The sequence below is a fragment of the Gekko japonicus genome, unplaced genomic scaffold (genome assembly GCF_001447785.1).
Source record: "Gekko japonicus isolate JY-2015 unplaced genomic scaffold, Gekko_japonicus_V1.1 scaffold1878, whole genome shotgun sequence".
NCBI classification, from domain to species: Eukaryota; Metazoa; Chordata; class Lepidosauria; order Squamata; family Gekkonidae; genus Gekko; species Gekko japonicus.
Genome location: NW_015168712.1, coordinates 279,306 through 303,304, shown reverse-complemented (window position 1 = coordinate 303,304; position 23,999 = coordinate 279,306). Strand labels below are relative to the sequence as shown.

Here is a 23,999-nt window from a genome sequence, read left to right as displayed (position 1 = left end):
GGTAAGGAATTTCTTCTAGTTTTATTGCTCCAAAGGGAACCTGGGATGATCCCAATACTTACAGTGGGACAAAAAAAGAGTCTTGTAGCACTTTAAGACAGGCAGCAGGGCAAGGGAAAAGCTACAGGGGATGCAAAGGGGGAAGGAAGGAGGGAATACTGAGATAGCGTAGGGGGAGAGGATCAGCGGGGGGGGGGATGAGTTTCCCTCTTCTGTAATAATAGAACCATTGGTTCTGACAATGAATCTACACATATTGCAACAGAGAGAAGTAAAATCAATTTGTTCAAAGCTTATTTGCCACTTTTCAACCCAAGATATTTATTTTCTGGTAGAAGGCAATTTCAGGTTTTTGTTATTACAACAGTAATTGGGTCCATGTCCCTAAACTGAATCTTTTTCTTCAGATGTATTAATATAATCTCAGAATAGTGACATCAAATGTATTTTTCCATTAATTAAATGATTTTTATTTTCTTCCAGACAAAGTATGGATAATTGCGTTTTCAGTATCTTTTGTGGCAAATACCATAAGTCATAGCAAACAGAAGACAAGATGGTTCTCTTACACATATCTTGACCAAGTAGATTTATTATGTGCTAGATCATACCAGATTTTCCAATTGGGCAAAAGGGAGGAGTGGCCCCTCCCCCCCTTCCACAGCAATGAGGAGAGCTGAGTGACATTGCCCCTCCTCCCTCTTATACCAACAGAAAACCTGGTGGGAATCCAGCCTTTGCTAAGTTCTTTCCTAATGCAGCAAATGGAGCTTATCTAGTTTCCAAAAATATGTATTTTCTCACACGTTGTAGTTTAGACTAAGGCTGGGCACGGTCTGGACCATGGACCAAATTTCATCATGGACCAGGACCCAGTCCATGATCTGTTTGCCCGGTTTGTGTGACCATGGACTACCATGGGATTTGCAGAGGTCTGTTTGGTCCATGGGAGCAGTCCGTGGGCCAGACAACCTGGCGCCGAGGCATTAAGTGTCAAGGCAACCGGGGGGATGGACTTCTACAGCCCTTCTGCAGCCCTGGAAACACCAATACTGGTCTTCCAAAGCTTGACAGGCAGCTCTGGCTGACAATAAGAGAGCTCCCATTCTGCTCTATGGGAGCAGACTGCAATATATACCTAGCTCATAGGCAGTTCTGTTTACTTCATGGCAGGCATTCAGGGAGAGAAGATCAGAAGAGAAAGAGAGAAGAAGTTAGGCAGAGACTGGGAAGGGAGCTAGAAGGGAATGGTTTGAACTCATGAACCACGAACCGGTTTGTTAAATGGAAAGGTCCATGGTAGTTCATGAAACCCACAAACCCATTTTTTGTTGTTCAGTCGCACAGTCAAGTCCGATACGATACGAAACCCATACGAACCTCCATTTATTTGGTCCATGCTCATCCCTAGTTTAGACACAACTTGTATTTGATGATGGCTTAGCACGTTTCCTATTTTAAAGTGTCAGATAAATAGAGATGTGAACCCAAAAGGTATCTGCCAGCCAGTACTACCTATACTAGAAGAGATGCATCCTTCTGTGTTTAGATATGCTATTTTACAAACTACCAGATGCAGATACACACACAGCCATCTTGCCAATATCCATTTGGTCCTATTAAACAATGGAAGATGCACAGCAGCTGGGATTAGATTAGTGTTCTTTTTTGGTTACTTACTAGGCGGTGAGACATTCTTTCAGGGCTGCATTTTCTTCTCTGCATTTTACCACCATCAGAAACCCCGTTTCTTTACAACATTTGGTAAAGGCTGAAACATGATAAGAATTACCATTAAGATGTTAAGAGAATGTATGTTCAGAATGCAGTTCTCCCTCTAGTCTACTGCCATTTCAATTGCCACACAGCATACATTCACACGAGGGATGGATTTTGTTTTTAGATGTACAGTTGGTTCATGTACAAACATTAACGAAGTCTGAAGAAATGTTTATAGTTCTTGAATGCACACACTCCGGCCCGGGCCGACTGCTAGTATTTGCATGAGAGCCTTGTCACAGAACTGTACTGTTTCAGAATGTGTGTTGGAATGTCTCTCATTTGAAATTTCTGTGTACACTCAGGAAGTGTATACTTTGAATGCCAGATATTGGGGACTGAGAGAACAGCCTGTACTCGCAAACCTCGCTTTTCAGCTTCTAAATGCATCAAGGTAGCCTCAGGTGGTAACAGTACTAAACTCTGTGCTGGTGGAAAACTTATACATTAGTCCAATAGCACTGGGACTGTGGATCAGTGGTAGAGAATCTACTCGGTATGCAGAAGGTCCCAGTTTCACTCGCCCGCATCTCCAGTTTAAGGGATCGGGTAGTAGGTGATGTGAAAGCCCTGTACTTGAGACCCTGGAGAGCCACTGCCAGCCCAAGGGAATACTGACCTTGGTTGACCAAGGGGCCTGACTCAGTATAAAGCAGCTTCACGTGTGTTCATGATGCTTAGAATATAAAATGGGGGAGGGGACTGAGAATGCTTCTGATGCAACACAGATGAGAGCTTTCTCAAAGAACTATTCTGTCTGTGGAGGCACCGGTAGCAAAGTGTTATTTCATAGTGCCATCCAATGGAGCTCTCCTGAGTCAAATATAACAAAAGTTTGAGTCCAGTGACACCTTTCAGACCAACAAAGTTTTATTCTGGGTGTAAGTTTTTGTGTGCACACACTTCTTCACTGAAAGACGTGTGCATGCACACAAAAGCTGATACCCAGAATAAAACTTTGTTGGTTTTAAAGGTGCCGCTGGACTCAAACCTTGTTTTGCTGCTTCGTGAGTCAAACAGAGTTCTTCATATGGACCTCCAGCATCAACAAGGCTCCTCAGCAGACCACTACAATTTGTTTGCTAAACACTTAGGGTATAAAGTTTATTTATTTGTTGTATTTACAACCTGCCCTCCCTGCAAGTGGCTCACATTGCCTGGCACAGGGTGGCTCAGGGTGGCTCACATTGCCTGGCACAGTGTGCCAAGGTTCATATACAATCAAAACATTTAAAACTTAAAACATTTAACACTATTAAAACATTTAAAACATTTCCTCACATCCTCTCTGATTTGGACACCATATTGGACGTAGTACAAATACAAGATGCTCTCTTACCATGATCTTACTCTAAGTACTTGGATTAGTTTCAGCTGTTGCTGCTTGGAGCCTACAACATATATACTCAATTCCTACACATCTTGGCTGATAACATCCAGTTGAAAGGGAATAACTGGCTGAGTCCCAGAAGTGACAAACGCCTCTGTGACGACCCCTTATCTGGGGAGGTCTGGTTTCCCTTTAAAAGTTTTCTTTATTTTGTTCTACTAGGGTATATCCGGCTGCCACCAGGAAATTTAAGGCTTTCCAAACCATTATACTTTTACTTTTGTTATCACTGGGTAGGTAGGTCGAGTGTAAGGCTTATGGGGAACTATGTAGTATTGAGGAAGTTTTTATTTCAGAGTTGGCATACTTGAATAAAAGAAGATTTATTGAAATAATTCATAAATAAAAGGTATAACAATGTAACCAGTAAGGTGAATCTTTTTAATAATTGCTTGGTGTCTCACACAAGATCTGCTCCCTTCCTGACAGGGATTTTTCAGGTAACTTTGCAACACTTTAACTCCAGGACATAGACGTAGACTGTTTCACTCCAGTCTGTCACTCAGACTTTCTTATAACTCTGAACAACATCAACAGACAGCTTAACTGCTTTCGCACCGAAATGCTTCTCACTTTTCTCATACACAGAACTTAACTCCCTGCTTCTCTCACAGACCTCCGAACGAACTAACTTATCAACTGTCTTTATCAACTGTCAAACCTGAGACTGTCACTCTTGACAGACATACATATTCATCCACTCAGAACCACTTCCAAAACCCCTCCCCCTCTCTGTCAATCACCAATCACACCACTCTTGTCTCTTCAACCACTCTAATATATCTCATCCATGCAACCAAACTTTTAAAGAGACACACACACATATAAAACAAGGAATCATTACAGCCTCATTATGAGGGAGTGGTCCTGACCACTGTGAAGGAAACAACTGTTCTCCTAGAGACCCCCCCCCCATCAGGTGGTTTCTAATTTCCCTTCAAGGGGGTAGGGCTCAAGTGGGGGGTGATGACAAAGTTACATGTGTTCCTGACTAATGTAAATTATCTGGTCCCAGTACAATCTGGCAGGTAGCTTGGCTTTAAAAACTGAAGCTACTTTGGTGACTGGTTGATTGCCTTCCTGGGAGAGAGAGACAGGAGAAGTGTGACAGTATGGATTCTTCAGATCAGTATGGATTCTTCAGTGATGTCGGTACCATCAACTATGGTGTTTTTCTGAACTGCTTGCCTGGAATGGGAGCTGCCCAGTGCTGGAGCCTGGTATTTATGAATTGCATTCAGACACCAATACATTGGTCTAAAAAGCATTATTTTATAGATTTGATATGTCTTAAGTCTCCTGAAAATTACACACCAAAGAGAGCGAAATATTCCAGCACTTACAAACATCTGTATTAGGAAGCCATCCTAGTCACCCATCATGTGGGTGTATTAGTCAAGAATCTTCACGGAGAAGTATTTTCTCGCTCAGTGACCCAGTCCGATCTCCAAGCTTAGCCACTTTTGGCCTGCTGCCTCGAGCTGTTTGTAAGGTCTTTCTCACTTGTTTAGCAACAAGGCTATAATTAGGATTTCCCCCTTCACACTGTGTAACAAATTAACACTGCTCATATTTGGAGTGATCTTCAATACTACTAAACTATTTATGAAACCATATTATTCTGTAACAAATTCAGAGGTGAAACCCTTCTCCTTTTCATATGGCTTTCAACAAGTTCTAGCCAGTGTGATAAACACAGCTTGCTTTCAGTCATTGTTGTGCATTGCCAGTTCCTGAGAAACACTACACACACAAAACTACTTTCCTTTACAGATGCAGCCCAAATGTAGGAAAAATCAAGCATACGTCAGCACGTATGATTAACGTATACATATGTTTCACCATGTGTGCAAAAAACTCTGCCTACTGGAAATTCAGAAAGCGAGCAGGCCTCTTTATTGCTGTCACCATGCAGAAGCAGAACCAATTCCTATGCAGTAGTTGTAACACAAGAAGTTCTTAAGTGGCATGACTGCTACCTATCCACATGGAATTCCTGAGCGTGGAGCATCGCCAGTCTGTAGCCCTGAAGTGGGTTAATTAAATTAATTAAGTACATATTATCCTGCCCTTCTACACCATTCCCCCCTCCTCCATTTTATACTTTATATTTTCAACAAGGTTGGGCTGAGAATATGCAATTGGCTCAAGGCCACCCAGCAAGCGTGTCGCAGGTCAGGAATCAGAACCTGGACCTCCCAGATCTTAGTCCAACATGCTATTTAAATTTATTTTATATGAAACATTTTTATGCTTCCTTTCCACCCAAATAGGGTCCCCAAGGCAGGGATCACTATACCATGTTGGCTTTCACATCGGGTTAGGTATCAAATTCACCTTTCCTTGAAATATAATGCACTGCACTAAGTGTACGAGTTTTAAAGAAAACTGTCAAAATTCTGTCCTTGTAACCAGAAATTAATGACAGACCTAGAAAAACAGAAATTAATGACAGACCTAGAAAAACAGGATTTTCAAATTCCATATATAAATGGTCCTAATAAATGTAGGCAGTGACTTATTGAACTTAGAGAAGTACGACAAAGAACTATGCCAGCAGCAAGAAACAGTATGCAAATTTCAGTTCAATGTATCATCTAGTTACACCATATTTTTCCACTTAAAAAAACAAACACACAAAAAAAGCACAGTGGCTATAAATTAGTTGGCAAATGCAGATAGGTTCGGGAGCTGAACATTCGGTCTGGGGAGCAATTGGATTTTGCCTTCCCACTGGCAGGGGCCCTGAGTGCAGCGGTGTTTGTGCTCTTTGCAATCATTCCTCCTGAAAGCTGTGAAAGTTAAAAAAAAGAAGAGGAAAATAAAAAGAAAAGAAAGAAAACAGCCGCAATACAAAATAAAATAAAAGCTGAGGACAACAGGAGGTCCCTCTCACTTGTTAGCTCACCAGCTTCAGTTGGTTAAAGGTGTGATGTCCTAGCGAATGAAGACCGAACAGCTAGAGAGAGTGCACCCTGGCTTCCGACAGGCCCTGCCGAAGCTATATACGGCCACGGAAAGCATCATTACAATGTGATAAAATTGCTTCCAGCTATATAGCTTTAATGTTGTTAATGCTAACAAAAAAGGAAAAGAAAAAAAAAAAGAAGCAGACCCGAGAATATTAGATCCCTCCACATGAATATATGACACTACTTAATTAGTACTGGCTTCTCTTATCCCCAGCCTTTAAAATCCCTGTGATGCTAGGAAGGGAGGAAAAAACCTAAACGAATCCAGACATAACTCAGTCAGAAACATTTAGATTCTCAACAAGTATGGAAACCCTGCACCTGTCATTTTGTTTTCCAATTCTGAACGTTCGGGAAGTCTCTTTGGATTTTTATGCAGTACATTAAACAGCTTCAGCCATTTAATTAGAATTCACTTTGGAAAAATAGCCTCACCGATCAAGTGGAATACTGGCTGATCTAGGAACTCACAAACACTGAAGATTAGCTTTCAGCAAATCAGCCCTATCTCGTTTCCTGTTCCATAATGTGAAAGATACCTTAAAGATGGGTAATGAACTGCACAAAATGGGAGTAAATACACAGGGAGAGAATAAAGGCTCACAATACTTTCAGTGTTTTCACAGTATTTTCAGCTCGGTCCCAATGGAGATTGTAACTGCAGGGCACTACCCTTTTCACAATCAGACTGCAGTTGACATATATTGCATGCTGAGTGAGGAACAGTTGGCCTTTCAAGTCTAGTCTAGCACTGCAAATCTATCCAGAAATCCATAACCCTTATTTGATTTTGAGCATCCTAAAAAAAATAAAAATCAAAGTGTGTAGTAAAAAAAATCAGGAAAGCAATTTCCTGTGGTCAAAGAAGTTAACATACTGTAGATGTGAAAAACATGCTGCTTTTGTGTGGCTGCACTTGGGTGGCTTGCAAAAAGCCAGAGAGTGACACGTTTCATTTTCAAAAGACACAGGTTTGTTGCCTGGAAGTGCAGATTCAGAAATGCTGCTGGGAGGGTATGAGGGTGGAATCACACACACGCATATGAAAAAGGAGAAAGCCTTGGAGAGACTTTATGTTACCTTCAGGGTCAGGTCACCTGTGCTTCTGTCATGAATGCATCTCCAGCCAAATGTAACACAAGGACAAAGCAGTCAAAAAATTCTGTCATTCTAGTAGAGCTTTGCTCAAGCTGCCCACAACTGGAAGAAGGGCTACTAATTTCATCTTTCGAACATTATAATACATAGGGAAAAAATGTTAGGTATGAATATTGGTCACCCCACACCAAACAAAGGTCACTGCTTTATTGATTAGAATACAGCCTCAGTTGGCCATTGCATTATTTATTTGTTTACAAAATGTATATCCTTCTCTTCTGCCCTCACCGGCAGCTAAGGAATTAAAAATACATAATAAAATCACATTTTACATCCACTTAAAATCAACCCCTACACAAAAACACACATCATTAAAACAATTAAAACCATAGTTAAAATACATACAAATACATAAAAACAATTAAAACATTGGTCAGGAAAGAGGAATCACTGAGGGAATGTCGAACGAAACCAAAATATCTTCACCCACTGGGGGGAAATGGCAACATAAGGGGATGAGTGAGTCTCCCTGGGGAGAGCATTCTAAAGTTTAGCAGCCATGTGTAACGATATGAGCTTATGTTTGTATTTCTGTATAGTGGTGATGCTGCTTATGTGTGTCTCTAGCATTGAATACCTATGCATTATGTATTCAGGGATTGCTGTATGTTGTGTGTTGCTTTGTTCTGCATCTCATGCTTGCCTAGAAATAGGCTGGCCTGGGCCTGCCATTGCACATACGGACCATGTGCGTCCCTGGAATGTATCCCATGACTCTTTGGGATGGAGAAGACACCGCGCCATTGCACCCACTTGGAGAGCTGTGGAAAATCCCCCAGCGACCCCCGGCATTTTGGAATGGAAAGAGCAAGTGACCCTACTCCCTTAATCTGGTTTGGAGATCTAAAGACAATAGCGTTTATGGCTTTGGAGCAGGAACCAGATCTGCAAATCAAGAGGTGTCCATGGGAACGGAAGATTCACACCTTGCCAAAAGGCACCTTTGATGTAGGAGTAGGATCTGCATATTGCCACCACCCCTCAGGAGAGCGTCATCCCCTCGTCATCCCCTCGTCACCCCCTCTTCATCCAGTAGTGATAGTTTAGAGGACGGGTTTGATAGTTTATGGCTGGATAGCACATGCCCCAAAAAGAGTTTATTTAAGGAGAAACTCTCCTTTGTCTCGCTGGTTAACCCACCTTCCCCATAGCAGTGCACTAAGGTGCTACAAGTGACTCTACTACTTAAGTTCTCCGGGAGTCGCGACCCAGAGAGCTCACACGTGGTTTGGCTGGTCCTACCTGTGTGCCTTGGAGTTCACAAGCTGCTGCTTTCGGCTGCCCAGCGTTCCAAGGAGGAGAGTTCTTCCTCAGCTGGACCTCAGATGAGTATAGCCGTGCCCCATTGTGTCTTCCCCATTTTGATGCTTTTGTTATTTTCTATGCTGTAATTGTTCTGATGTACTATTGTAACTAAGGAGCTTGTATGAAATTGTATGATTCCGATTTTGTATGACTGCAGAAACCTTTAGTAAAGACAACATTTATTTAAGGACTAGCGTGTTGTCTCACCTCCTGGGCAATAGCGAGCGTCTCATTGGCCATCTGACCTCTGTATAGACTGGTATAGAACTTACGCACAGCCACAAACACCCAAACTTCCTTGGTAGATAACTTGGATTGGGTCTCCAGGAATTTCCTGGAGAAGTTGGCATAACACATGACTGAGAAGTCCCTCTCTGGGATAACCACCAAGCTAATCTCAGAGAGCGGGGGGAATCAAAGCAGGGCCTCGGAAGATGACAATAGTGGTTGGGCGGGCTCATAAGGGAGTAGGTGGTCCTACAGGTATGCTGGTCTCAAACCATATATGGCTATGAAAGGTCAACACCAGCACCTCAAATTGTGCTCAGAAGCAAATTGGGAGCCGATGTAGATGGACCACAACTCTAGTGATATGATCCCTATGACCCAATCCAGTCAACATCCTGGTTGCAGCATTCTGTACCAACTGAAGTTTCTGAACACTTTTCAAGGGCAGTTCCATGTAGAGTGTGTTGCAGTAATCTAATCTAGATGTAACCAGGGCATGCACCACAGTGACCAGAACTTTGGATCTCTCTCTCTAGTGTATATCCTTGTCAACTAAGAGTCCAGTGAAAGCAATACTCAGCATTCATATACAAAAGGATAACTTTATGCACTGACAATTTTGTTTGTTCTTTTGAGTTCAACATAAAGAGCTTGTATTAACCACATTAAATGCATAGGCCAACAGATATGACAGATAGGTATCAATACGAAGATTCATAGAGGCGAAGGAATACACCTTCTTCGCGATAACATCGATTTTGCGGCCCTCGCGATCGGGAGACGCAGAGTGGTGGGCAGATTGCTTCGATTTTGAGGAAGATTGTACGACCATGGAATTTGGTGGAGGCTGCCTGAAGAGAAACTTCCCCAAGCTCTCTTGGACCTTATAGAGAGTTTCGTATCATCTGGCGACCGGGGGAATCGAAGCGAGATGAGCCCATGTCTCCTTGAGGGCAGAAAGGTGGACCAGCAATAGACGCAGGACTATAGAAGGGGGGAGGTTTGCCTGAACAAGTTTGTGAACAACATCGGTCACAACCGAGGATTCAGTGGAACCCTGGACCTGAAGCGCGGAGGCCAACCTGGTTACAAGTTCCAGATATGCTTTCGGGCCTTCAGTAGGTAAAATAGACCCCGAGGGCCAAAGCTCATCATCGATGTGCGGAACATCGAGTTCGAGGTCTGCCGAATCCGAGTTGTCGGAAATCGAAATGGGAAAGGAGGATCTCCGCTGTTGAGTGAGATCAGCCGGTATCGAGTCATCAATAGGGGGATGAAGCTCAGGTTCTGAGGGAAAACACTTAGGGGCATCCCTAGGTCTCGAGAGCTCAGGAGGCTGGTCAAGGGCCACAGAGCGGGCCGAAGTCATGGACCAAGATTGTCTGGTGCGATCCAAAGTGCGTGGATGCTCATGACGTTCAGAGTGACAAAGCCGATCATATTGGTGTCGGCGAGGAGTAGGATACCTCGGATAATAATACGGATAGTAATCCGGCCAATCCCATTCATCAGGAGACCAATATTGGTCATCAGAAGGAGATCCCAAGGGAGAAGGCGACTGGCGACGAATGAGACGCTTTCAATCATATCGAGTTCGACGGCCAATAGAATGCTCCCTGCCCTCCAAATGGTGGATCGGGGTACAGGAGTGTGGCGACTGAGATCGAGAGTCCCGGTGACAAGACAAGTCAGGAGGGGATCTCGTAGATTGACCCAGTGGAATAAGGCCAGAGGCTGAAGAGAGCGTAGGCGGCGGTGTCAGAGGCCACATGGTGGACTTGTTAGGTACAACAGCCACAGCAGGGGTCGATGTTGTTAAGCCAGTAATGACGACTGGGTCGACAGCCGAAGCCGAAGTCGATGTCGAGGGCTTAACCTTCGATTTCGAGGAAGCCTTACCCTCAGGCCGTTTAGATTTCAACTCTGGTGCCTTCGAGGAGCCGTATGATTTTTGAGAGACAGTCAAAGCCATGGCAGGCCGCAAGGCTGCCTCTAAAAGCACAGCCCTAAGGCAAGTCTTCCTATTACGTCGAGCTTGTCTAGTAAAACTAGCACAATGGACACAGCTATCGATTCTATGGGATTTACCGAGACAAAAAAGGCACAAATTGTGACCGTCGTTTGAGGGAAGTTTAGCTGGGCAATAATGGCACAGTTTTAAAAACATTGTTTTGCCCATACGTTCTCCACCCCGCCCACTATAAATAAGGGGGGGCGGAGAGAAGGAGAAAAAAGAAAGTATTTATTATTATAATAATAATAATAAAATAGTAACAAGAGAGGAACAGAAATGAAGACGGAAGGCAACGAAATAGAGAGAACAGAATTGTATACTTAGCTGAGGCAAGTACGGAGCGACAGAAACAAGGTGCGAACACACAGGCAGTCGAAGAAAAACTGAGTGGGAGGCGGCTCTCTTCCCCGCTCCAGGCATGTGCAGTACGTGCCTGCTCCCCAGGGCGGGAAGAGAGCCCACCAAAAGCTTTCTGAGGCAAAGCTCTAGAAGTTTCTCCAGTCGAGGTCGTGCGCAGGCGCCCAACCCATGTGTGGGACTGCACAGAGACCACGACGAATATCTCTAATTGACTTAGAGCAGGGGTGGCCAAACTTGCTTAATGTAAGAGCCACATAGAATAAACATCAGATGTTTGAGAGCTGCAAGACATGAGCAGATATTACACACACATTTTTATTGGAAAATATGCAAATTTGCTTTTTATTAACATTAAATGAGACTGCCAAAAATAAAAACAAAGGGGGCAAAAACAGATACTGATAATGATATTTATTTGTCCAATGATATTTATTTGTCTAAAAGAGAGAGAAAGAGAGAGGTGGAAAGAAAGAATGAAAGAGGTAGAAAGAAAGCGAAAGAGAGAAACAAAGAAAGTAAATAGATGGGGCAGGTAGGGAGGAAGGAAGGAAGGGAGAAAGAGAAAAGATGGAAAGGAAGCAAATAGATGGGGGAGGGAAGGGGGAGACGTGGAAGGAAAGCAACTTTAGATGCATCCTCCAACACACACACCCCGCTCCAACGCCAGCTGGCTTGGCTTGTAGAAGGGATTTAAAGAGACAAATGCCTTCTCCAACCTGGCTGGTGGGGAGGGGCTTTGAGAATGTATTTAAAGTTAAAGTTGCTTCCTTTCTCTGCTCCCCCCCACCTCAAGCCTACCCAGGAAGGGGAACACTGGCTGAGGAAGGGAAGATGGATTGGGGAGGCAAGCCTCCCCTTCACTTCCCCTGCCAAGAGCCACACAATATGTGTGAAAGAGCTGCATGTGGCTCCTGAGCCGCAGTTTGGCCACCCCTGACTTGGAGGTACCAAAGAGCAATAGTTTCTATGCACCCTTAAGAGCTAGTCCAGATAGAAAATGGAACTGGTTTTCACTTCTTTCCAGTGCAACAGATTTCATCATAGAGACATCATCATAGCCAACAACAGCAAATCTTGGTCTTTAACAGAATACAGGGTTGTTTATTTATTAAAGACTCTTCCTTATGGAGTTCAAGGTGGCTTCTAAATCTAGATCAAATACAATAGATAAAACACATTAAGAATATAAAACCATAATTTAAAATCACTACTCAAGATGGGTATTAAACTTAATTAAATGCAGTCCTAAATAAAACCATCTTCAACTGCCTCCTAAAAATTGAAAGTGAGGAGGCCAGGTGCACCTCCCTGGGAGGCTGTTCCATAATCGTGGGGCTGCTACTAAAAAGGCCCTCTCTGGTGTACCCACCAAATGAGCTTATTTGATTGATGAGACAGTCTGGAGGGCCTCTCCCTGTGCTCTTAATTACTGGGCAGGAACATATGGGTTTTGTATGATATTGGTCTTCTTCTATGTCTATGAGCAGTTCTGAAAGTTTTTCCAGGAGTCTTCCCGTCTGTGTTCAGCTGGCCTCTGGCTGAAAATTACAAATAGGAAATTCCTTGCTGACTCTGATACAAATTCCCTTCCAATCAAAGGATGAGGCAGATTAGAACCGTCTTTTCAGTTATGGCCCTAGAGGATCAGCTATCCTCAGAGACATGATCTTGCTCAGCCAATACAAACATTTCACTTAAACTTGCTTTTAAAGTGTAGCTGATTTTAATTGTAGTATTTTGAGAACAGTAGTAGCCCCTATTGAACATGTATGGCTTTCTGCACGTTTTAAAGGCGCCTACCTGGCACACAGTAGTCCTGTTCATACGTTACTTAGAATGTACAAACATTTTGCATGTGTGTACATTTGTGTTATCTGTTTATAAGAAAGAGCCACCATGCATTTACTTTACAAATTGAACTGGTGACCAGCACCTGGAGAAATGTGGGGTTTGTATCACACATTCATGTATACATGCAATGACTGTAGCGTCAGAATTGCTCAACAAGTATACAAAGATCAATTATACTGTACGTACACTGCACATGCATTCATTGTGAGTTGTGAACAGGGCTAATGAGAATCAGTGGAGGAGGAGGGGAGGGTTTGGTTGCTAAAGTCTGATAACTACTACCCTAAGCATAAATGGCAAAGGACTGTGCTAGGACTGGAAATGTGTTTGAATACAGACTTGGGGGCTAGAAGATATTGCTGCTTGTAAATGTCTAATATTGTAATTGCATAAGTGATTCCTGTCTGGTGTAAATCTGAGCATCTTTAGCTTTAATTGTGTATAAAATTCCTCTGCAAACATTAAAACAAAAACCCAACGGGTCTACTTAACCTTTTGAGTCCACTTTTGCCAACATGGTTACCAGTCAATTATTTAAATTCTAGTGTTCTGTGCATTCTTATGTTTATTTTCACAAGAGGTAGGTCACTAACCCTCCCACTTTATAGTTAAAGAACTGAGAAAGAAGTATCCAGGTTTATCCTCAAACTACCAAGTGAATAGCTGTATATCCTTGTGCATGGGGCGGAGAAAGCAGAGAACCTTTCTGCTTCCTATATCACTGCAGTGCAAAAGCACTCAATGAAGACAGACAATAGACTCAGGAAAGACAAAAGGAAGTATTTCTTCACTCAGCAAGTAATTAACTTGTGGGATTCACAGCCAGTGGATGTGATTATGACCACGAGCATAGGTGGTTTTAAAAGATGATGAGATAGATTCACTGAAGATACGTTTATCAATGGCCAAGATGACTAAAGGGAGCATCCATGTCCAGAGGCAGTATTAGGCAACATCTGGGGAAAGCCCTGGCCTCTATAACTTGGTTGTTGGCATTCTAGAGAACTGTGTGGCCACTGTGTGGTGGGTGCTGAACTAGATGGACCACTGGTTTGATCCAGCATGGAACTCCTAACGGGACAAACATCAATATCCCACATACAAGGCTAAATCTTAGCCACTAGACCACAATAGCTCTCAGGTAACTTGATAGTTACAGGTAACTTAGTGGAAGAAACCTGAACTCCTTCAAGTGGAGGTTCAGGTCACATTTTGAAAAACACTGAACAAGGCAGTGTTCTGTTTTAAAGGGACACAATTTATAGACCAAGAAAGTTATGGGACTAGAACAATCTTTTGTACACACTGATTGTCCCAGTATTGGAATAGGCTAATTCTGGCTTTTTGCACATTCAATATAAAAGCCTTGTTGCATTAAATGGTTTTTGAAATAGGAAAATAAATACTAGTTGTGCTTTAAATTACACAATACCTAGCATTTAATCTGAATGCTGGAAAACGCTTTGAAGAGATTTTCTCCACAAAAAACCCACAACAGTTTTCAATGCTTACAACGTGAGTCAGTGTTATCTCTATTCTTATAGAATTAAGCTGAGAAGAGTTCCTAGATCTGTTCAGGTTATGACAAACACAGAATATTGCCCAACTCAACTACTTTGTTAATGGGTTTTCCTGTCATGAATCATGAAACTTACCAAATTTTAAATGATCAAAATGTAATGCAAGCGTTTCTCACTAAAACTCGTATGACACTGTATTTTCCCCATACAGTCAATAAAGCAGTACTACTCATTACCAAGGTAACACTGATGATCTTTGGACTGGCTCTGTAGTTTATATAAAGGGTTTACAATTTTACTACTTAAGAGCTGGTCCTATGGAGGTGTTATCTCACCATTTATATTTTCCCCAACACTTATGATATTGCTATCACACTCTTAAAATAGGAAAACATCTACCAAGAACCAGAGCAAGCTTAAAGTTATACCCCCCCAACGGACAAAAAAAAATAGGGGAGTGTATTCTCCAATGACTCAACAGAGGAAAAGAAACAGTAATTAGGAATTACAGAACCCATTAGGTATTGAAAATCAGGTATTTTTTGAAACAGCTAGCAGACACTTAATGATTTTAAAAAACTAGGAATATGCCACTGGTTTTTTATAATTAAAGTTATATTTTTAAAATTTTGTATTAAATTGTGATTTATTATCTTGTTATTTTGCACATTATACATTGTGCAAAGAATGGATTTGTGTGTGCATTTAATGAGGCGAGTAGAAGGTACGGTGAACATGAAAAGACTATTCCACATTGTAGTGCACAAGCTATTTGATATTTCCGACACAGTACAAAAGACAGCTTCTCTGTAGATTGATCATGGTTCAGTTAACATCACTGAATATCTAATACCTCCAACTCAATTAATTCTCACCTGATTAAGATCAGGCTGATATTCAAACTAAATCATCTCTCCAGTCAAGTAGAAATCAATATTTCTTATTTTACTTTTAAATTATAGCAACAAATAAAATATACAACATCATCCATGTGTGCCAGGAGTGCCTTTCCTAGTCTGGCCTACTATGGCATGCATAACAGAGCTGATTAAAGAATTATTCTAATTTGAGCAAGAACATATAGAAAAACCAGATTAATCTGAATACAGGGAGATAGAATGAAGTAATTATAGGGAAACCAGAAGACTGCCATAGTATGAACTCTGGTTCTTAAAAAAAATTACCTAGTTTTCACTGGATCTCAGAGACTGTTTGTTTTCATGTCTGCCACACTGTGTTTATAATCTCATATTAAATACTGACCAATTCTCCTTAGGAGCCTGCACTAAATTTAGCAACCTCCCTAACATAGCAATTACCAAATCTGTCCGGTAACATTAGCAATGTATGGATCTAAATGAACAAGATATACAAAACCCAAACATGTTTCTGCTCAATTTTCTGCTCAAACCTATTTCTGTAAAACACAGTAGTCCAACTCTTGGGGGGGGGGAATCCTGACTGATAGGACTGATAGGTAAGCCCTCCCATCGGAAGTTGGAAGCAAGGCAATTCTTCAACATCCAGTCTAACTGGTGGGACGTGGGAGGAATCATCCCTTCTTCAATTCTCATCCTGTTTTGGGAATCAAAGCAGGGCAAACTCTTTTCAAACTCATCCATTTTTGCCTTTATACCCCTTCCCCTACCACTTCTCTATTCTGCCTCCCCCTCCAAAAAAAAAAGATACGGTGAGAAAACAGTGGGTTAGTTGGTTGTTTACTTTCAAGTTGCTTCAGTTGTAATCAGCTGTGATAACAGCATTGCTGCAGACCAAGGGTGAAGTATCAGGAAGGCCTTTTTCCTAGTTGGACAAAGAGCTCTTCCACATCCCTGGACAAAGCACAACTTACCATCAGCTTGAGGATAACAACTCAGTAGACCACCAGGACAAGGGCACAAACCACAGCTTACTCAAGGGGTTGGACTAGATGACCCAGGAGGCCCCTTCCAACTCTATGATTCCATGATTCTATGATTCCACCTCAGAAGAGGAGGTGCAGGGATTGTTGGTTCAAGGACACCTAGCTTTACTTGAATGTTCTGATAAGAGCTGTTCTTGAAAAAGAGCAGTTTCTGTCAGAGCTCTCTCAGCCCCATCTACCTCACAGGGTGTCTGTTGTTGGGAGGGGAAGGGAAAGGAGTTTGTAAGCCGCTCTGAGACACCTTTGGGTAGTGATGGGCGAGGTATAAATCCAATCTCTTCTCTTCTTCTTCTTACCACAATCACATTTGGGTCTGTATATTTTGCCTAATTTAAACAACAGGTCTAAGCAACTGCCAAAGCCTGTTCGTATTCTATGAGCCGTCTTCCATACCTTACGTGACAAGTCAAATCCTGCGGGCCTCTCATTGGTGTTTATCAGGTTATGGATATCATGTGGAAATTACTGCATCCATGTTCAATATCATTCATTCCCTAGATTGAAATTTTGTGATTGCAGGATTTGTGGAGATCTTATTGCTGGGTATCGGGATCTTAGTCTGGGTTAGCCCATGTCAGCCATGTCTTTGTGGATGGGCTACTCTGTTTTCAATGATCTTTTGATATTCACAAAGAAGCGCATCTTGTCATCGGAGATGCTAGGGAGCAATGTGGCACAACATGGGTAGCTGATGGGTCGGAGTCGGTTTAATACATCCGCTGATGGTTCTCATCGTTGTACTGAGTTGGACATCAAGTTTGTGGACACGGGGGGCTGCTGAGGCACACTGAAGCACCATATTCTGCAGTACTATACACCAACCACAAAGCTGAGCATCTAAGTGTTATAGCAGACACGCCCCAAGTTGGACCACATAATTTCTGGAGAGAATGTTGTTTTGTGTGGATATTTTCGCTGCTACATTGGTAAGATGGTGTCTATAGCTCAAGGTTTATAGCTCAATATACCTAATCAAGGAGCTGCTGTGGCTCAAGTGGTTAAGACGCTGAACTGCAGGCTGTGGAAGGTCAGTACTTCAGCAGTTCAAGACCCGGGTGCCGCAAGACGGGGTGAGCTCCCGTCTCTAGTTCCAGCTCCTGCCAACCTAGCAGTTCAAAAGCAAGAAATTGCAAGTAGATAAATAGGTACCACTTCGGTGGGAAGGAAACAGCGTTCCGTGCGCCTTGGTGTTTAGTCATGCCGGCCACATGACCACGGAAACGTCTTTGGACAGCGCTGGCTCTTCGGCTTTGAAACGGAGATGAGCACCGCAGCCCTAGAGTCGGATTCAACTAGCTTTCGAGCAAGGGAACCTTTACCTTTATACCTAATCAAGTATCAGGATGCAAGCGGGACCATTCACATATGCCCTGCTTTCTCGGACATGAAAGGCAAGTTCCAGAGACTGCAGTCATGAAAACACAGTGGGACCAGCCCAAAGGGTGCGGCTCACATATAGCATACCAGAAGAGCCAGTGCAATCCCCATCAGACTCATATTTGCAAGCTATACACCAGTATCACACAAATCCAACAAACTCCTACACATGCAACACTAATAACACAGCAACACAGAGCCTAAGGGAATGGAAAGGATCATATGTAACACACGGGGGGGGGGGGGTGTTTTCCCTCGCCCTCCACTACACATTTTCAGAAAGCAGAAAATAAGAACAGAAATGGGTTCTTCTAAGTCCCTTCTTCATTGAAACAAGCTCTTTATGTTGAACTCAAAAGAACAAAAGAATAAGCAGATGCAAGGCCACCTTCTCTTTCCACCACAGGTCAAGGCCAGTAGAGCCACTAGACTGGGACTGGGCAAACCTAGGGACAAGCTAATATTAAAAAAGTGGGTGGGAAAGAAAGAAATATTTTGACTCACGGGAAAAGTCTGATTTGTACAAGAGTTCTAAGCTCTGCTCCACATATTCCCCTTAACAGGTAATCAGCACTTCCACTACCCAACAGTGCTGAACACCTGTTCAAGGGATGTCTGTGCTGGCCACTCTACCACTAATCACTTATGTGCAGTAGCCCAGGGGCTGAATGAGAGATTTTTTTATCCCACACAGGGGACACTTGAAAGTCTACAGAATGATCCACATGCAGAAACCCAATTCTGTACAAGCACTGCCCTTTCTGGGGGTGGGGGGACTGTAACAAGCAAGACACACTTTGATTTAAAAATATAACCGAAATCCATTTTAATGTTTGAGGTAGCACTGGCAGCTGCAGTCCTGCCAGAACACAAAATGGTACATGGTACTGTGTTATAGCTTCAAAAATAAAGATAAAATGCAAAGGAAGAGATCAGACCATAAGAGAGAAAGACATATTTATTTATCGAACTTTGTTTATACTCCCACCTTTCTCCCAATGGGGACCCAAAGCGGCTTACATCATTCTCCACGCCTCCATTTTATTCTCACAACAACCCTGAGAGGTAGGTTCGGCCGAGAGTGTGTGACTGGCCCAGGGTCACCCAGCGAACTTCCATGTCTCATGAGGATTTGAACCTGGGTCTCAAAGATCCTGGTATGATGTAGTGAAATAAATGAGTGGTTAGTGATTGCAGCTATGGATTTTCCCCTGTTTTGTCCTCTCTCTGATAACACCTATATAACTATATGGACACAATAGGTTTCCTTGGCTATTTCCAACTTTTCTCAAGTTGTGGTAACTTTTGACCTGAACTCTGTGTGCATGCATATATAAGAGAGAGAGAGAATGTAAGTGATGAGATTGGCCACTTGTTTCTGAAATCCAAAGGATCACAATGGAAGCAGGATTCAAAATATTTCCAAATCCTTCATAAATGTACCCAACTCTGCCTTAAAAACCTTTGGCATCACAACTTGACTCCTGTAACGATTAGAGAACTTGCATAGGGTAACGGTTGAGAATATGAACAGGAAAGTTGCCCATTCAAATGTCATCTCAGCCATGAACTCAAGACAAGTGGTCTATTAAGGATTACCAAAATAAATTAGTTGGATCATCTGTAGCATCAGTAGAGCCACTATGTATACTATACATCTCGGAATCTGATTGGGGGAATGGGAAACTCTCAGGATTAGTGTGGGGGGAGCAAGAAGGGGGACTTGGTGAAACTGCCTCCCCCTTCTGCTGAGAAAAGTGGCTTTAGTAGCTGGAAAATTACCTTTGGGTCCAGCTGAAAATATCTGAAGTGCTTTGAACAGTCAGAGTGACCTACATAGAATGCAATGCACTAAAAAAAGCCACTTTCTGACCTCTAAACTAAAAAAAAATTAACTGCATACAGTTAGCTCTCATCCTGAAGCCATTTTTAACTTAAATGAGTGTCCACGTACCATTGACTTGATCCCTCTAAAGCATTTAGGGAGTGTGAGATCATGCCCCCTTTCCATACACCCTTCTTTTTAGTAGGCTAAACGGGCCCAGTGGGTTTGTCATTCCCCAAGGTATTCATTTTATAGACTTTTTCTCCCTTGCATCCCAACACCTGTAACAACGAAGTAGGCTTTGTCAAGAAGCGGGTCTAAATTATGTGACAAATGTGGACCTTTTTAGCCTATTAGGCTGGGTCCCTTTCAAAACAACTGCTATCTTTAAGAGCAATGATTAAAGTTTAAATTTGATTCTCTTCTCCATACTCAGGTTTCTTGACATCAAGTGACATCGTGTCAGGCGCCAGAAGAGGCAAAACTAGAGCACATACGAAGCTTCCCTACAGCTACTACCTATCAGTGCCTATTCCTGCATTACCTTACGCTGAACTACAACACTGCAATATAGCCTCAGTCTTAGTTTTCCCATATCCTGTAGGATCAACTGGAAAAGGGTGATTGGACAGAAGGTGTGATATAGATTCTACCAGGTAGATACACACTTCATAGCAATAAGACTTCTAGCAGTAGCCTATGTTTGTCAGTAATCTAAAAAGTCATTCTTCAAAAAAAAAAAAAGCAACTCAGTGCCACTACACATAGCAACACAACCCAGACACGTGGTAGTGAATGCACTTCATTTCACCACAGGGTGGGGATAAAGCAGATAATTTAGCAGTTGTCTGTCTGGAAACTATCCATAGAGACCTCGGGGTAATCGAAACCACTGCCTGTACCATTACTAGGGTTTAAAGCCTGTAAATCCATGGTGAGAGAGTGTTTGGACAAAGGTTTTTTTAAATCCTCTTTTCAGTTTTGAAATAAAATAATCTAGCAGAATTTACCCTTGGAGGGACACTTGGGATCAGAAAGCAAGAAGTCTTGCTTTGGTTCAAATGGAGTGTCACATGAAAAGAGAGAGAATATCTCCAGTCCATGAAAGCATGGACCACTAGAAGAGCAAGGAATACTCTTGTTATATGAAAAATATTTCCAGTCTCCTCACATTCCCAAGGAAATAGCACAGCCTTCATGTCATCTGCTGCAAATATACACAGTCAAGCTTTCATAAAGCAGCTACCTAACTGAAATACGGACTGCTTTACTGAGCTGGACAGTGGCGTACATTTGAGTGATAATCAAGCTGGAAAATTAACTTGAGCATGGATTCAATGTTTTCCTGTCACGGAGTGTTTCCCCATCCTACCTCCTAAGATGTCTTTAGGCCAGAACAGAGGTGCTGCTTCCTCATTAAAAGGCAAGGGAACAATGACCCCATTGTCTCACCTTTGGTTGACAGTCACTAGTATGGAAGGATGTATGTCTGCTTTGCATATGACAAGGAAGGTGCAACGGAGTATGTGCAAATGACAAGACATTCGCATTCTAGGAATCTCCATGGCAGGTGTTCTTCCTGTGGGGCACAGGTACCACATTTTACTGGGAATAGACATCTCTCTGTAGGGGAGTTCCTGGCTTGCACAATATCCCAAAGCAAAGGACATGGCTTTGAATTACTCAGAAACACCTTCTACTACTTTTTCCTTAATTCATGTGAAGGGGCTCCAAGACACATAAGTGAGAATGACAGCAAAGAAAACAGCAGAAGGACTAAAGCTGCTCAAGGACCAAAATGTGGCAATACTTACATGCTAACCGCTAACCATCAGTCAAGCAAAAGCCATAAAACTAGAAATAGCTACTTACTGAAACCAGCCAAAATGTGGCAATACTTACATGCTAACCATCAGTCAAGCAAACGCCATAAAACTAGAAATAGCCATTTACTGAAACCAGGAAAACATAATGGTGAACAAAACGAATCACTCTCCACATTATTTTAAACAGGCTAGATAGTTTAGGGAAATGAGGTGCTCTACTTCTCTACTTGATTTGCCTAGTTCATTTTTTAAAAAACTGAACACCTGAAACTATCAACCTAGAAAGCTCTCAAGGCAACTTCCAATACACAAATCAGAACACATGCCAGATAAAAATGTCAAATACAAGAAGAGAAAGCATCACTAGTCATGAGACGATGAAACCACAATGAAAACAGCAACCAAAATGAATCAAACACGAAATCTAAACGTTAAAACTAGCAATAACTGTGATGACATGAAACCAATGGGTCAGATAAACATATTTTTTTACCCAGCATCCAAAGCTACATAGATTCAGGGAGATGAGAGCTTTCCTGAGGGGAGGTAACACCAGAAAGAAAATCCTATCTTTGGCTACCACAAACACCTCTGCAAGTGGTGAGAACTCAGAAAAAGGCATCTTCACAGTCTGTTAATAGAAGGTAGGTATCTGTAGCAATGGGCAGTTGTCTTGATCCCAGACAATTTAAGGTCTCAGATTATAAAAGCTGATGACTTTTACAACTGTCCAAAATCCAATTTGATAGTCTTCCTCATATGGGAAAAAACCCAGAAGACACTAGAAGTGTCCCAGGTAGCAACTGCAGACGAAAGCCCAAGGCCAACACCCCACCTCTAAAACTCACTCATTTCCATGTTTTGTATTTAAGATCTAGAGGTCTGGGGAGGGGATTCCAAGTCTAGAACATTTTTTTAAAAATACTAGAGATATACTGAGATTGATATAAACATCATCAAAAGTAATTCAGTCATTGAAAGACATTAAAGGCAAATGTCTCAAATATTTCTGGGGTTTTAGTTAAATGAGCGTATGTGTCTGTTACTGTTTTTAAAGAGGACCTCCAGAGTATTAAAAGCAACAAATCGAAAAAGAGTGTTAGAGCACTGCTGCATTACAAGTAAAGCCTCTAGAGGGCAACTAAGATTCAGAGTAAGACTTCCTATATATTCAGTTTCTCCACTAACTTCAGTCCAAGTTTAGAGCTTTCTTTAAAGCTTTTTAATTTCATCAAAGGGGTTAGCAAGCAGAACAGGTAATTAGAAATGGTTTGGATTCTGCAGGTAAAAGAATTTGAGTCAGCTTGTTTTCAAAACCAACTTAATGCATCCTAATAAAAGCAATTAAGCTCGGTTGAAAAGAACCTTAAAAAGAAAGATCACACTACTCTTTATTGTGAAGAGCAGCGAACACAATGGAGAGTTACTTTCAGTTGTACACTCCCCTCTCCTGGTTGCTCCTTTCGGCAGCATCTATGTAACTCTGCTAATGCTGCATCTCCAACACAGTCAAAAGCTATCCCATTCAACCACTGTAGGGTTTTTTGGGGGGTGGGGGAGAAAGACAGTAAATAACAGGCAAGGCCAGCACTATCACTAGGCCAGCTAGTGTCTGGCCTAGGGCACCGACCCGTCCAGGGCGCCAACTGCCCTGCCACCGCCCACCCCAAAAGCTCCCACCGTCCTGCCCAAAGTCACTGCCTGCCGGCTAGGCTAGCTGAGCTCGCCGCGGTGCGCACGCTGCTCGACGGTGCGCCCGTCCTGCCCGCCCCAAGTTACTTACACACAGCTCACCCATTGGTCCACTGGCTGCTGCGCCTACACCCATCGCCGATTCACCCCTGCCGCCCTCTGAGCCAACCAGCGTGGTTTCCATAGTCGCACTTGCCGACGCCAACAGCAGCCCCAGCCAGGCCAGGCCACAGGGAAGGTAAGTTCATGAGCAGGGGAGGCGGCGGCAAGGGCACCCCGAAGGCTTCCATCAGACTGCCTGCAGCAAGCAAAAGTGCCGTTGCCGTCGAGGGGCGGTGGCGGTGGATTAAGGCTCCCTTGAAGTTGTGGCGTCTCGTGAACAAAAATCCTACTTTGTGAGCTGCTGGAGCGGGGGGGGGGGGGGGGGGGAGGGTTTGCGCCTGGGGAGAGGCTTCCATCAGGCTGCCTGCAGCAAACCTGCTTAGCAAAAGTGCCGTCGGGGGGGGGGCGGATTAAGGCTCCCTTGAAGCTGTGGTGTCTGGTGAGCAAAAATTCTACTTTGTGAGCTACTGGCATTAAATTTCTGAGCCGGCAATTTGGCTGCTGCATGAATTAGAGGATGGCTGGTCTCAGGGTCTGCGCCGGGGGGGAGGGTCTGCGCCGGCGGGAGGGTCTGCGGAGGGGGGGAAGGCTTCCATCAGGCTGCCTGCAGCAAGCCAGCGAAGCAAAAGTGCCGTCGAGGCGGGGGGGGGGGGGGGGCTTAAGGCGCCCTTGGAGG

General features: G+C 43.0%; 1 protein-coding gene across 1 annotated transcript in view; it reads right to left on the bottom strand.

Annotated features, from left to right (window-relative positions):
- The window catches only part of CMC1 (C-x(9)-C motif containing 1), a 58,930-nt gene that overhangs the window by 2,068 nt on the left and 32,863 nt on the right, over positions 1–23,999 (bottom strand). Inside the window, exon 3 of the mRNA XM_015415555.1 lies at positions 1,681–1,771. Within this exon, the coding sequence (XP_015271041.1) occupies positions 1,681–1,771 (91 nt within the window). The remainder of the gene's footprint in view (positions 1–1,680; positions 1,772–23,999) is intronic.